This window comes from Delphinus delphis, chromosome 1 (assembly GCF_949987515.2).
Source record: "Delphinus delphis chromosome 1, mDelDel1.2, whole genome shotgun sequence".
Taxonomy (NCBI): domain Eukaryota; kingdom Metazoa; phylum Chordata; class Mammalia; order Artiodactyla; family Delphinidae; genus Delphinus; species Delphinus delphis.
The window spans coordinates 149,934,319-149,947,327 of record NC_082683.1 but is presented as its reverse complement, the minus strand read 5'-3'; the positions used below and the strand labels follow the sequence as shown (position 1 = coordinate 149,947,327).

The 13,009-nt window shown below is 52.9% G+C and overlaps 1 protein-coding gene across 1 annotated transcript in view; it reads left to right on the top strand.

Annotated features, from left to right (window-relative positions):
- Window positions 1-8,533: 8,533 nt before the first annotated feature.
- Window positions 8,534-13,009, top strand: part of RASSF5 (Ras association domain family member 5) — a 71,134-nt gene continuing 66,658 nt past the window's right edge. The window contains exon 1 of the mRNA XM_059995764.1: window positions 8,534-9,097. Coding sequence (XP_059851747.1) covers window positions 8,626-9,097 — 472 coding nt within the window. The 5' untranslated portion in view covers window positions 8,534-8,625. The remainder of the gene's footprint in view (window positions 9,098-13,009) is intronic.

Sequence of the window (13,009 nt, the reverse complement as noted above, 5' to 3'; positions counted from 1 at the left end):
CACCCCCCCCCCCAATAGTTCTGCAGAGCTTCTGATGCCATCTCAGTAGGGAGCAAGGAACTGGACCAAGGCCCATGACCTTGTCCAGTTCCTCCAGAACCTTGTAAGGTCCTCACGTGTCTGACGACCTCTGTTCTCTGTAGTGATTCCTAACATGACACTTAAAATGAAGAGCCCGTTCAGCTGCTCAGATGTGAACCGGGCACCTGCAGTGTGCCAGGGCCCGGGCGAGGGGCTAGAACTACGTGGGTGACTAGGGTGCCATGCCTGCCGCGGAGGAGCTTACCTCGATGGGGAAAGGCCCTTCAGTATCATTGGAGCGTTCAGAGATAGGAATGCACAGCTCAGGTGTGGGACTGCGTCACCACCCTCACAGGGGAGGGTGCTCAGGGCGCCGGGAGGGGGTCAGGGGAGGACTTGGGGAGCAGGCTACTCCAGAGTGGGGTCTTGGCAGATAAGCAGGGTTACCTAGCAGAGAAGGTACGGAAGGCACCCCTGGCAGTGGGAACACCACCAGCCCAGGCATGGAAAGAACCACAAGCGTGTGTGTCACTGGAGAACAGGTTGAAGTGGGAAGCGGTCGTTGGGAAAAGGGAGGGGCCAGACCCAAGAGCTCCTTGTGGGCCACACGCAGGAACCTGGGCGTTACCTCAGGGAATCACAGAAACGGGTTTTAGGTGAAGTCCAACTGGTATTTTAAAGATAGAACTCTTGGGTGCCCGTGTGGAGGGTGGATTGAAACCCCATGCCTCAGGTCCTCATTTGTAAAATGGAGATGATATCTTTCAAAGTTATGGGTAGGGATAGATTCTGTACTTCCACAAGGGGCCTGAAACACCACGTGGGTTCTCTGCACACCCTCCCAGCCCCACCGCCCAGGGCTGAGGCCACCATGCAGGGTGGGTGGAGAAACAGGAGCCCTTGTCTCAGAAAGGCTCAGTCGGTGGCTCAGATCAGTCACAAACATCTGGGAAGAGTCCACGCAGCATTCAGATTCACGGTGCGCATGCTCTAAAAAACGGGCCGGCTCCGTTTAAAGGGGCCCAACTGGAAGGAAGCAGGGGCACGTTGGGCTCCCCGGGGGGCTCTGGAGGGGCTGGTGCCTCTTTCCGTGCCCTGGAGCCTCAGGGCGATAGTTTTTGCATCTCTCTCAGAATCTACGCAGTTCCTTCCCCTTCCTTTTTTTGACATTAAATTATTTATTTATTTATTTTTGGGCTGCGTTGGGTCTTCGTTGCTGCACACGGGCTTTCTCTAGTTGTGGTGAGCGGGGGCTACTCTTCATTGCTGTGCACAGGCTTCTCATTGTGGTGGCTTCTCTTGTTGAGGAGCACGGGCTCTAGGTGCGTGGGCTTCAGTAGTCGCAGCACACGGGTTCAGTAGTTGTGGCACGTGGGCCCTAGAGCACGCAGGCTTCAGTAGTTGTGGCACACAGGCTCAGTAGTTGTGGTGCATGGGCTTAGTTGCTCTGTGGCATGTGGGATCTTCCCGGCCCAGGGATCGAACCTGTGTCCCCTGCATTGGCAGGTGGATTCTTAACCACTGCGCCACCAGGGAAGTCCCTACGCAGTTTCCTCTTTACAGACAAGCATTCTGGTTCAAAACCCAGATTCTGTGACCCCACCCACCTCTTGATTTCAATTGGTACGGGTGTGGCCCAGGAACCGGCATCATTGATGAGTTTCCCCAGTGATTCTTCCACAAGCTAAAGTTCAAGGATACTGAGGCAGAGTTTTCCGTGTCCAGCAGAGGACATGTGAATACCCAGTATAGACCTGTGGGCAGTGGGTGGTACACTGGACCAGGCGCCACCCCCCAACCTGACAACTGAGGACAGGGAAGCCAGTCTAAGGGATAGCGACGTGCCCTCCCTCCTCCTGGGCCCACCATTTGCTTTCTGGGGCCTCCTCACTGCAGCAGGGGCAGCCCCAGAGGATCGCCACAGCTGGTCATCAGGGATTCACTTCCAAACTGCTTCAGTGATTTTGTAAAGGGTGGAATTCCTGGCTTCTTTTTCCTTCATCTCACAAAAAACTCCATAATCAGGCAACCCCGATGGGAGGTGCTAAGGAATGGGCTAGTGTGACCTGAAATAGCTTCAGTTTATTCTCCTTGGAAGCTCAGAATTCCAGGAGCCACTTGAAGCAGTCGATCCTTTCCCTGCACGCTTCACGAGAGAGAAAAAGAGAAAGAAGAAGGGAGTGAGAAGAGCTGCGAGTGAGGAAAGGAGAGAGGGTAGGAGGGAAGGATGGAGAGGAAGGGAGAGATAGAGGGATGGAGAGGGAAAGACAATGGGAGGGGAGGGGGAGCAGAGATAAGAGGAACAAGACAGAGGCCCAGAAGAGAGACAGGCGTACTGTGTGCATGCACTCACACGCGCTTCTAGTGGGAGGTCGTCCAGGCCACTCTGCTCGCACTGGTCTGTCGCTGCTCTGGTCCATGGCCGCCTGCCACAGCACTGGCTTAGTGCTGGAACGTCCGTGGCTGTGGCTTGGAGCCTCCCCTCTGGCTGAGGGCAAAAGCTGCGGACAAATCTGCCTGGAATATCTGAGTTTTTCCAACACAGAAAGAAGAAACATACACACACAAACCAGTCTTATCATATGCCTGGCAGAGTAGCTGGGGATGGGAAAATTCCATAATTGAAATGCAGATGGAGGACACCACTAAACTGCTGGACAACAAGCCCCACCCCACCCCCCTTCATGGTGACACCGTTCCAGCAGCCCTCATGTCCCTGATCACATTCCCACCCTGGTTTGCCCTCTTGTCCCCAGGCACTGTCAAGGACCTAGATGATCCCCACAAGAGCACTGGTGTTGGGTGACACACAACCCAACCCTCTGAAAGGAGAGATGGTACCCTACCAGCCCTCACCCCTAGCCAGTTACTAGCGCGTGAAGACAGGAAATCCCCCTGCAGTGACCAGCAACTTTGGAGGATGTGCATGAGTCTTAAATGGAGCTCCCAACACCACCCCACTTCTACCCAGCCCCCTCAGGGCTTTGAGTGCCTTCTGTTCTTCCTGAAGCAGACAATTCCTTCATCTCCCCCTCCGTGGGCACAGAAGCCATAGCTTGAAGGGATATTAAGAGATAAATTCTGTATTAGGTACAGGTTGGGAGCCTCCAGGTTTCATTGCACTAAACATTTGATGAGCACCTCTTATCTGCCCTGCACAGTGGGATCAGAAAGACTGACGAGACCTAAGTGAGGGAAGAAAAATGTACAAACTACATTTGTACAAAATGTGAATCCTGTTAGGACGATGTGGATGCTAAAGGCACAAGCAACTTGCTGTGGGATCTTGGGAGAAAGAGCCGTGAATTAGGTCTGAGTGACTGTGGGAAGGCTCTGTGGAGGGCCTGGTATTTGGACCAGACTTTGAAAGTTGGACAAGATTTCAATAGAGAGAGGAAAACGGGGAAAGATGTTGCTGGTTCTTCAAACAGCACCTACAAAGTGACATCAGAGATTTTAAACACTGCTGTTTTTACCACACCCGCTGGGCAGTGCAAAGGCAAAATCACAGATTGCAGTCCAGACTGTGACACCTTTGGGGGCCAGTCACATGCCTTCTCTGAGCGTCAGTTTTCTCATCTGTAAAACGGGAATGCTGGCCACTTCACAGAGTTGCCGTGAAGATGAGGTCATTCAAGCCGAGAGTACCTGCCACACAGTAGGTACTCAATGTGTGCTCCTAGAGTAAATATGTATAACACATGGCAGGTGGCAAACATTTTAATTCCCTGACAATGTTTTGTCACAGTCCCGGCTCACAGTCTAGCAATGGAAGGTATTACTGACTTTCTGGGGGGGCTGAGCTCTATATGCCAAAGCTGCCCAGGCGGGAAAGGAAGCTGCTCAAAGAGCTGTCATCCTGTAGCTAACAAGAGTAAGAGCGTTTTTCTTCGAATGTCTACGAAGGGGCTCACACAATCCCACTACCCACTGCCTTGGTCCCGTTTCCAAAGCGTGGTCTGTGAGTCACATTCATCAAACTCACAGAAAATACAGGCCAATATCCAGGCTTACAGAATCAGTCTCTGGAGGGAGGGTCTGGGAATACATATTTGGAACGAACTCATATTCACAAAGTTTGGGAGAGTCTGGGGTGTGCCGTGCCTGCTGTTCCTTCATCCTGGGCCACCCTCGCTCAGATAGACAAAGGGCTGACTCCACTCAGGTCTGTGTTTAAATGTCTGCTCCTCAGAGAGGTCCTTCCTGACACCCCCCCCAATCCAATACAGTAGCCCCTGTTGCTTTCTATCCCTCACTGTACTTTGTCATCACAGTGTGCATGACCTGAGGCTCTATTGCACTTAGGTTGGGATGTTTATTACCTGGCTCTCCCACTAAACGTAAGCTTCAGGAGCATGGCTACTTCACTGTTGCATCTTTAGTGCCTAGAACAGCACCTGAGATATAGCGGATATTAGGTAATTACCTGTTAAATGAATGATTGCTCTGTGCCCTTAAAGACTGCAGAGAATGGTGCTGTTCGTCAAATATTTCCAGCTCTTTCCCCATTCTGAGCACATGGAAAGAATGCACTTCCTGCTCCCCTTGTGGAGGGTGGGTTATAGAACTAGTTCTGGCCAATGAGTTGCGAGCAAAAGTGACTGGAGCTTTTCCATGCTGGTTGGTGTAGGAGCCTCTGGGCTCTCTCGGTTTTCCTCTGGCTTGGTGATGGGCAACATTCAACGTGGTAGCTGCTCGATCAGCCTGGGTCCCTGCGTGAGTCTGATGAACAGAATCTCCCTACCAACAGGCAAAGGACATGTAACGTGAGTGAGAAAGAAGTCTCTGGTTTACAGGCACTGGGACTTGAGGTTGTTTATTACTGCAGCGTAACCTAACCTGTCCTGACAGGTCCATTGATCCCATGCAGATAGTCGTGTTGTCAGAATCACTGGGAGGTCCCTAAATTCCTTGGGGATTTCAAGCAACTTCAAGTGCCTCAAAGCCAAACAAACCCAGAAACTTCCCCTTTAGATCAGGCCACATTCTGTCCTCCCCTTTTCCTTCCTACTGGGAAGCTCCCTGGGGGTGAAGGGACAGCCTTGAAACAACTCACCCAATGAGGGACCCGACAGCCTCTGGAACCACCTCTGAAGTGACCTCACACACTGACCACACACTCAAACTCACTGTCACCATCCTTCCCTTTGGTCAAAAATAAAAACAACACACCCACTCTTCTGGGAGTGAGTCACAAACAGAAAACAAATCAATGGTTCTGAGCCAAGAGGATCTGCTAACAAGGGGGAAAAACTCCCAGTGGAGGTATCTTAGCAGACGCTGTGGTCTCACCCCCGTGGCCTGCATGACCAAAGACCAATCCAAACAATTTTGAAGTTCAGCCATCAGACATTATCACCCCACGTCCTAACCCTACAATAAGACCGGAGTTTATTTAGTACTTCTTCCCTGATGAAGGAGGAATGGGGTGTGTGTGTGTGTGTGTGTGTGTGTGTGTGTGTGTGTGTGTGTGTGTGTGTGTTGTGGGAGAGGATGCTTTTTTGGGGAAGAAGTAGACTGGGCTGGGAAAGATGACATCAGAAGAGGCAAGTTCCAAGCAGAGAGCCTCCTGCTGGGGTTCAGAAAAGGCAGCTGCCTCTCCGACCTCAATTGCTTGGCTCAGGGAGATGAACCTTAAGATAAACTTGATAAACTTTTTGGATTGGTTACATGGAGTTATGTTATCTCCATTCCCATCCCAGAAGCCAAATGTAGGGCTCTGGCCCTGCTCGATCTCCTCCCCTCTGCAGTGCTGACAGCAGCTCGTATTACTCCTCCAAATCAGGGCTGGAGCAGGAAAACAAAACCAGAGCATTTTTCTGTACAGCTCAGGCAACTGGGAAAAGGGGTTAATGCCTGATTATTCCAGATGGTCCTCAGTTTCCCAGGGCCAGAGGAGACACTCATCCCATGAGCCTCCCTCTCCTGGGAATCTGGGCTGAGCTGCCCAAACTCATGCTTGGGGGAGGGGGATACAGGACAGAGATGGAGATTGTTGGCAATTTCACAAATGGCATTTCAAAACTGGCCTTCCCGTGATGCACTCTTTGCCAGGTCCCTTCTTCTTGCCACACCAAGCTGTCACCAGAGCACAAGCTTGGTCCACACCCTGGACCTCACCCAGCCCACTGCTCTCCCAAAGTTGGAGGGAGTGATCTCTGAACAAGTCTCAAGCCTGTGAAGATGGATGGATAACAGAGGGTGGATACAAGCAAATATTTATACGCGATACAGGTTTCTGCAACAAAAGTGCTCGCAGAAGAAGTGGGAGAGATGGGAAAAAGAGACCACAAAGGCGAACTGTGCTTTCCTCTTTCAACGTTCAGCAGAAAGCATTGTAGAATAACACCCCATTGGGTTTTTTCTCGGTTGTGTCCCACTGAACTTCAGCTGCTCTGTGGAGCAAAGAGCAGAGAAGCCCATTCTCTTATCACCAAATCTAAAGTAGTGGGGTCCTTGGACCAGCAGCATCAACACTGCCTGGGAACTTGTTAAAAATGGAAAATCTCAAACTATTACATAGAGAATGGATAAACAACAAGGTCCCATTGTATAGCACAGGGAACTATACTCAACATCTTGTAATAACCATAATGGAAAAGAAAAAAATGCAAAATCTCAAACCTCAGCTCCAGACAAACTGACTCAGAAACTCAGGGGGTGGAGCCCAGTAATCTGTGATTTAACAAGCCCTCCAGGTAATTGTGATGCATGGCAGCTTTCGAAAACCACCGATGTAGAGAAAGCAAGGGAGACAGGGGAGAGGAGAACCGGAGGGGGAGAGCAGAGGGCGTGGCTCTGGCTCACACTCCCCCATCTCAACTCCTTCTGCTTCTTAGCACTGTGCTATTGGCTCCTGGGGGTCATTCTTCTCAAGTACCCAGAAGCCACCTCATGAGGTGAGAAGCTCCAGCCTCTGGTGAGACCCAGGGGACCAGAGGATTCCATGATTGTCACCACCATGAGGGAGAAGCCATGGGCCAAAGCAAGTTTGGAATTCCCTGACCACTGGACTCTTGACATTTTAGGAATTACCTAAAAATTACCTCCAAGGGGAAATCGAAAAGCAAAAGCGAAGATTCCCCTAGGAGACACTAGGGGGAGACCCATCTCTGGTCTGGGAAGTGGAGGGAGCAACTCAGGTCTAGAATTTAGGTTGCGTATTTCCAAAGTGGATTTGCTGGTGACTTCTTGCTAAATCAACCAAACTGAACCCCAAGTTTTGAGAGGACAGTCAGTGATCACTGAGTCAGAGTGGTGGAACCGGAGAGGATGGGAAAAGCATCTACCTGTCTCCCCACTCCCAGACCAATTTACAGCTAAGGAAACTGTAGAAGCTAGAGCGGGTCCAGGGTCATACAGTGGGTCTGACGGGACACACAGGTTCAAAGATCCAGCAGTCCCGTTTCCCCATCTATGAGAGACGGTCAGGACGGGTTACGCAATGCGTGGGACCCAGTGCTAAAAGAAAATGCTGGCCTTTTGTTCAAAAATTATTAAGGCTTTCAAGGCGGTAACAGTAGAGCATTAAACTCGAGAGGAGTGGGGAGGTTATGAAGCTTCCATATCCAGGTTACCCTGGATCTGGAACTGATAGATGGGGATCGCTCTTTGGGCCCCACAGGTGAGCTGTCCATACCGGATACAAAATAAGGCTTTTGCGGTCGGGGGTGGTGATGGTGGATGTATTTCCACAGTAATGACTAGAACAGCTATGGGGAGAGGCGGGTTTGACTTAGGAAGAAAAGCTCTCCCAACCCAGGCGCGCTGGAGCGTTCTCACAATCTAGGACCCAGGACAACTATAACTCCAGTCTTCCGGGAAAGGACTATCCTACCCGACAGGGCTGCTGAGAGAGGGGAAATCCAGAGTGAAAGTGGCGCGGGGACAGCCTTGCGCGTCGCGGAGGCGGCTTCTCGCCATCAGCGTGGCAAGCGTTCCCCGCCGCGCGTCCCTCCGCGCCAACGGGACTCTGAGCTGCTGCGGGCCCGCGAGCCGGAGCCGGGCATCCCCTACCCACACCTGGCTCTGCGCGCAAGGGGACGGTGAACGGCGGAGAGGGGAACAGCAGGGGAACAAATCCCTCCGGTCGGCGTGAAAACCGGGAGGGTGGCGGGCGGACACTGAGCCGGTGGAAATCTTTCTAGACCCCATCCTCAGCTAGCCCCTAAAGCCTTCCCTTCGGCCCGCTCCCTCCCCTGGGCGTGTTGGGGTGCGGGTTGCGGGGGATCTGGTGTTGGGGGAAATGATGAGAGAGGGAAGGAGGCAGGGCTGAAGGCAGGCGACCCCCAACAGAATGCCTCTGCTGAGTTGTCCTGTATAGAGCCTTTCCCATACGCAATCCTTCAGCTGCCCCAGCTTCCTGAAGACGCCCCTAAATCCACACTCGCTCAGGCGCCCCCCGCCGCCACCCCGGCCACTTGGGTCGGTTGTTCCTTCGGGTCTTCCTTCCTGCCTCTCCGAAGTCTCCCCGCCCCCGCCCCGCCCTGCAGGCTGCGGTCCCTTTAAAGGCGCGCTGGTCTGGGGCTTCCCTTCTCTCGAGGCGGACTCGGGAGCAGCGCCGACGCCGAGAGCTGCCGGCGCCGCCGCCGCCGCTAGCCCGGCATGGCCATGGCGTCCCCGGCCATCGGGCAGCGCCCGTACCGGCTACTCTTGGACCCAGAACCGCCGCGCTATCTACAGAGCCTGAGCGGCCCCAAGCCGCCGCCGCCGCCGCCGCCGCCGCCGCCCCCGGGCCGGCCCTCGCGCCGCTGCGCCCCGGCGCCCCTCTCCACTGCGCCCGGGGCGCACGAGGGACACTGTGCCAGAAGGGCTGCCCGGGGGGACTTGGAGCCACAGCCTCGGGCTTCCCGACCCGCTCGCCCGCTCCGGCCTGGTCTGCAGCAGAGACTGCGGCGGCGGCCTGGAGCGCCCCGGCCCCGAGACGTGCGGAGCATCTTCGAGCAGCCGCAGGATCCCCGCGTCCCGGCGGAGCGAGGCGAGGGGCACTGCTTCGCCGAACTGGAGCTGCGGAGTGGCTGGGGCTGGTGTGACCTGTGCGGACGAGAGGTGCTGCGTCAGGCGCTGCGCTGCGCTAGTGAGTGTGAGGGCAGGGTAGGGAGGGGCGCAGGGGAAGACCGCAGTCCATGGGCGAGCAACTGCGAGGGGGCTGAGGCAGGCAGAGAGGGGGCACTGCCCTGTCTGGCTCCAGGGGAGACCTCGACTTTAACTGAGGTAGGTAAGTCTTGGAGACGCTCTGCGCCTTAGTCCCCTGCCCGGTATCCTCTAGTGACTGCCGACTGCGCAGGTATGCTTATGAGGTCTTTAACAAATACCTCTTCCCCAGACAGGTGCACGCCTCGCTCCTCCCCAGACACATATGCACACACACACACACACACACACACACACACACACACACACGTAGGTTGGGGTCGATACCTGAAGCTACAAGGTCATTGCCTAGTCTCCCGTGCACCTTCTTGCTTTTGTTGTAAGTTCTTGTGAGTGGGTTGTAAGGCTGGTATTGAGATGACCATTTGCCCCGTGCTTATTAGGGTAATGGCAGAATGACTGTGTGTCTGCCTATGGTACAGGCCCATGGTACACGCCTGCCTGTGGTACACCCCTCCTCCAGGGCGACCTGTTGGGTTAGGGAGGAGATCTGGTTAGGCTGTGGATGGAAACAGGCTATGAGGTTGAAAGAGCCTGAGGTGACCCTGGATCTGTGCCCTCTCCTGCCTTCCACCTCTGGCCCCTCAGACCTTTGGACTCTGCTCTGATGTTTGGCTGTGCCCTGCCTCCTCCTCCTAGGTCACTGCTGGAAAATGACCCAACTACCTGCCCTGTCCCTTCCTCCCCAGAGTTCTCAGGCCCCTCCAGCCTCCTCCTGAGCCATACTCTTCTCAAAGCCTTACTAAAACACTGGGCATCCAGTGTATAGATTTTCTGAGCAAATTTGCAGTATTCTTGAGGGTTTATTATTTTTCTCTTCCGACAGTTAGGTGTGTGTATTTCTTTAAGAGATGTCCTCTTCCTACCCCCCCAACCCACCCCACCTCACATTTGCTGTTACCATGTTTGGCAGAGGATATCCATACCCATGTGTTTATACAGATAGTTTAAATATCTGAAGCACAAAGCACAGACAATGGTACAACCTCTAGAAAGCATCCCTGGAAATGGCTTGTGGCTTGCATCTTTCAGCAAAGCCTCTTCCCGCATGACAGCAGCCCCACAGCTTCCACCCAGCTCCAGCATTGTACAGCAGCAACTACATCCGCGTCAGGAAAACCCGACCTTGCCTCTCTCTGTGGCCAAGGCTGTGCAGTGTGCCTCTCACTGCAGCTGGCTTCAGGGAAGGCGAGCTCAGACTCTAAGCCAGGGTCGAGTGGAAGAGGACGATGGGAGGGGAAAGTGGTTACTGCTCCCTCCACCACCAGAACTCAGTTCAGGTGCTAATTAAAAAGGAAAGGGCAAAAGATATAGAGGTGTGTGACGCGGGTGGAAGGGCTGCTGTCACTTGGCAAATGTCCCTGACCTTCAGGAGAATCAAATGCAACTTTCCCACAGATGTGTCGGCAGCTTTTGCCCTCTCAAGGGTCCTGGGGTGCTTTACTGCATCCACCAACCCTGTCAACACAGGGAGGGGCAGTATCCTCGTTGTAATGGGTTTTAATGTGCCAGAATCCTGGGAGAGCCGCTTCATTGGAATTCTAGTTTGTATGAAGACATTGGGGGAATTCCCTGGCCGTCCAGTGGTCAGGACTCCGAGCTTCCACTGCAGGGGGAACGGGTTTGATTCCTGGTTGGGGAACTAAGATCCCGCATGACGGGCCACGAGGGAAAAAAAAAAAAAAAACTTTACAAGCAAGAGCGAAAAAGATATTGGGGGACTATTTGGCCTATAGTTTTATGATTTGGGGGGTGTTGTTGATAATGGTGTCCATGTGTGTGTTTGTATGTGAATATGCCTGATTCTCCGTAATTAAATGAATTTATGCCCACTTCACATTAGATAGTTTCTGGGGGCAGGAAGCACCAGGTGCACGGGCATGTCCTCTGACTTTGTGTGTGACTTGGTGGTCCCCGGCCAGGTGGGTTAATACCAACCAGGGATGTCTGAACACCAGAGAGGGAGCAGAGTTGGAATCAAGGGGCTATAGAGAGGAGCCTCTGTTTGTTGTTATTAATATTTAACTGTGGACCTGTGGCTGGATGGGAACAGTTGGGAAATGTTCTGATGGCTGGCAGGTAGAGACACAGCCCGCCAAGCTCACCAATCATCTTTCTTTCAGTTGAAGTTCTAATTCCATGGTGGGGTTGGTTTGTTTCATCTTTGTTTCAAAAAGCAAGGGTCAAAACCATGACTTTTGAAAGGCAATACTCTGCAGTGCCTAAGCGAACGGCCTGGAACCAGAGACCTAGGTTTGAATCCTGACTCTGCCTCTTGGTCTCTGTGTGACCCTGGGCACTTCTGTGTTCTGCTTCCTTGTTTTAAAAAATGAGGATGATTGGGAATTCCCTGGCGGGCCAGTGGTTAGGACTCTGTGCTTCCACTGCAGGGGAAACGGGTTCGATCCCTGTTTGGGGAACTAAGATCCCACAAGCCTAGCCTCGCTCCCCCCCCCCCACAAAAAAATAATAATGGGGATGATAACATTACCTTCACGATCGTGTTCATGTGAGAATTAAATGAATTAATGTATGGAAAGGTCTTAGAACAGTGCCTGGCAGAAGGCAATATAAATGTTTAATGCAATATGAGTGTTAGTATCCCCTCTCATCAAGCAGCTGTAAGAGTTTGGGCTCCTGACACTTCTGAGGTTCACCTTTCCACGCAGTGAGTACAGTTTTCCACCGCTACGTGGTTGCTGAGCTGAGTGGGAAAGAAGGTGCCTTGAGCATCCCAGGCAGTGTGGACGCTAATCGTCCTCTAGCAATGCCACTCCTGCCTGCTGTGGCTGACAAGCGTCCTCACAGGGTGCCCATGGCTTAGAGGTCACGAAGACCCAGGCCCCTTGTCCTTGTACCACTTGCCCCCAGCACAGCGCAGTCTCAGTAAGTAGCGGTTGGTGAGGGTGGTTGCCTGTTGTTACCATTAAATCTCCCTGCTCTTGGAAACAAGCAGAAGAGCCGTGGGTATATACGTGACATCTGTCTGAGCAGGAGGCTGACACTGGGTGGGAGCCGTGTTGGCAAAATGGGCTTTTAATAAGGGAAGCTTTTCGAAAACTGTCTTCCCACTGTCTGCCTGCCTTTTTAGTGAAAATCCCTCTAACTTAAGCTTACCCCTACTTCAAGGTCTGTAACTGAGCTCTGGTTAATGCTGGATTTGCCAACAGGAAAAGTTCAAAGTTAATATTCATTTCCAGGATTAAAGAAGTCATGTTTGTTAGATAGAGAAGGAAATCCAGTGGGGACTGGGAGGGGGAGAGAGAGGTAGATTGTATGAATTCGTGTGTGTGTGGTGTGTGTGTGTGTCTTGGGGTGGGGGCCGTTGCAGCAGTGAGAGCCCATTTCCAGCCTTCCAGGAGGGATGGTCAACAGCAAACAACCCTTAAAACTCTCACAGGCTGCCCTATGGCTTTGTTCTCAGGGAATGTCCCTTACAGGTTGTGGACCCTTTCTTCTGTAGAAGGCACATGGAGTTGACCTTTTACCTTTCATCACATTTTGGTGGGAATGTTAGCCATCCTGGATCAAGGAATGCTCTGGAAAATGGGGAAAGCTAAGTCCAACTCAACATTCAGGGAGGGATGCTTAGACATGCCTTGCACGTTGCCAGTGGAGCCGGTCCTCTTTCGAGAGGGTGCCGTTCACAGCTGTGAAGTGTTACGTGATTGGGATTATAGGGTGGAAGGGGGACCCTGGGGCTCATCATCCCGACCTTCCCCTCCTGTGATAGACTTGAATTATGGTGTGAGTATGAGGTGTTTGCCATGGAGCCTGCAGGGATGGGGACAGGGGCCTCCTTGGTGAGCGAGGCTGGTATCTCACAGAGCCCCTT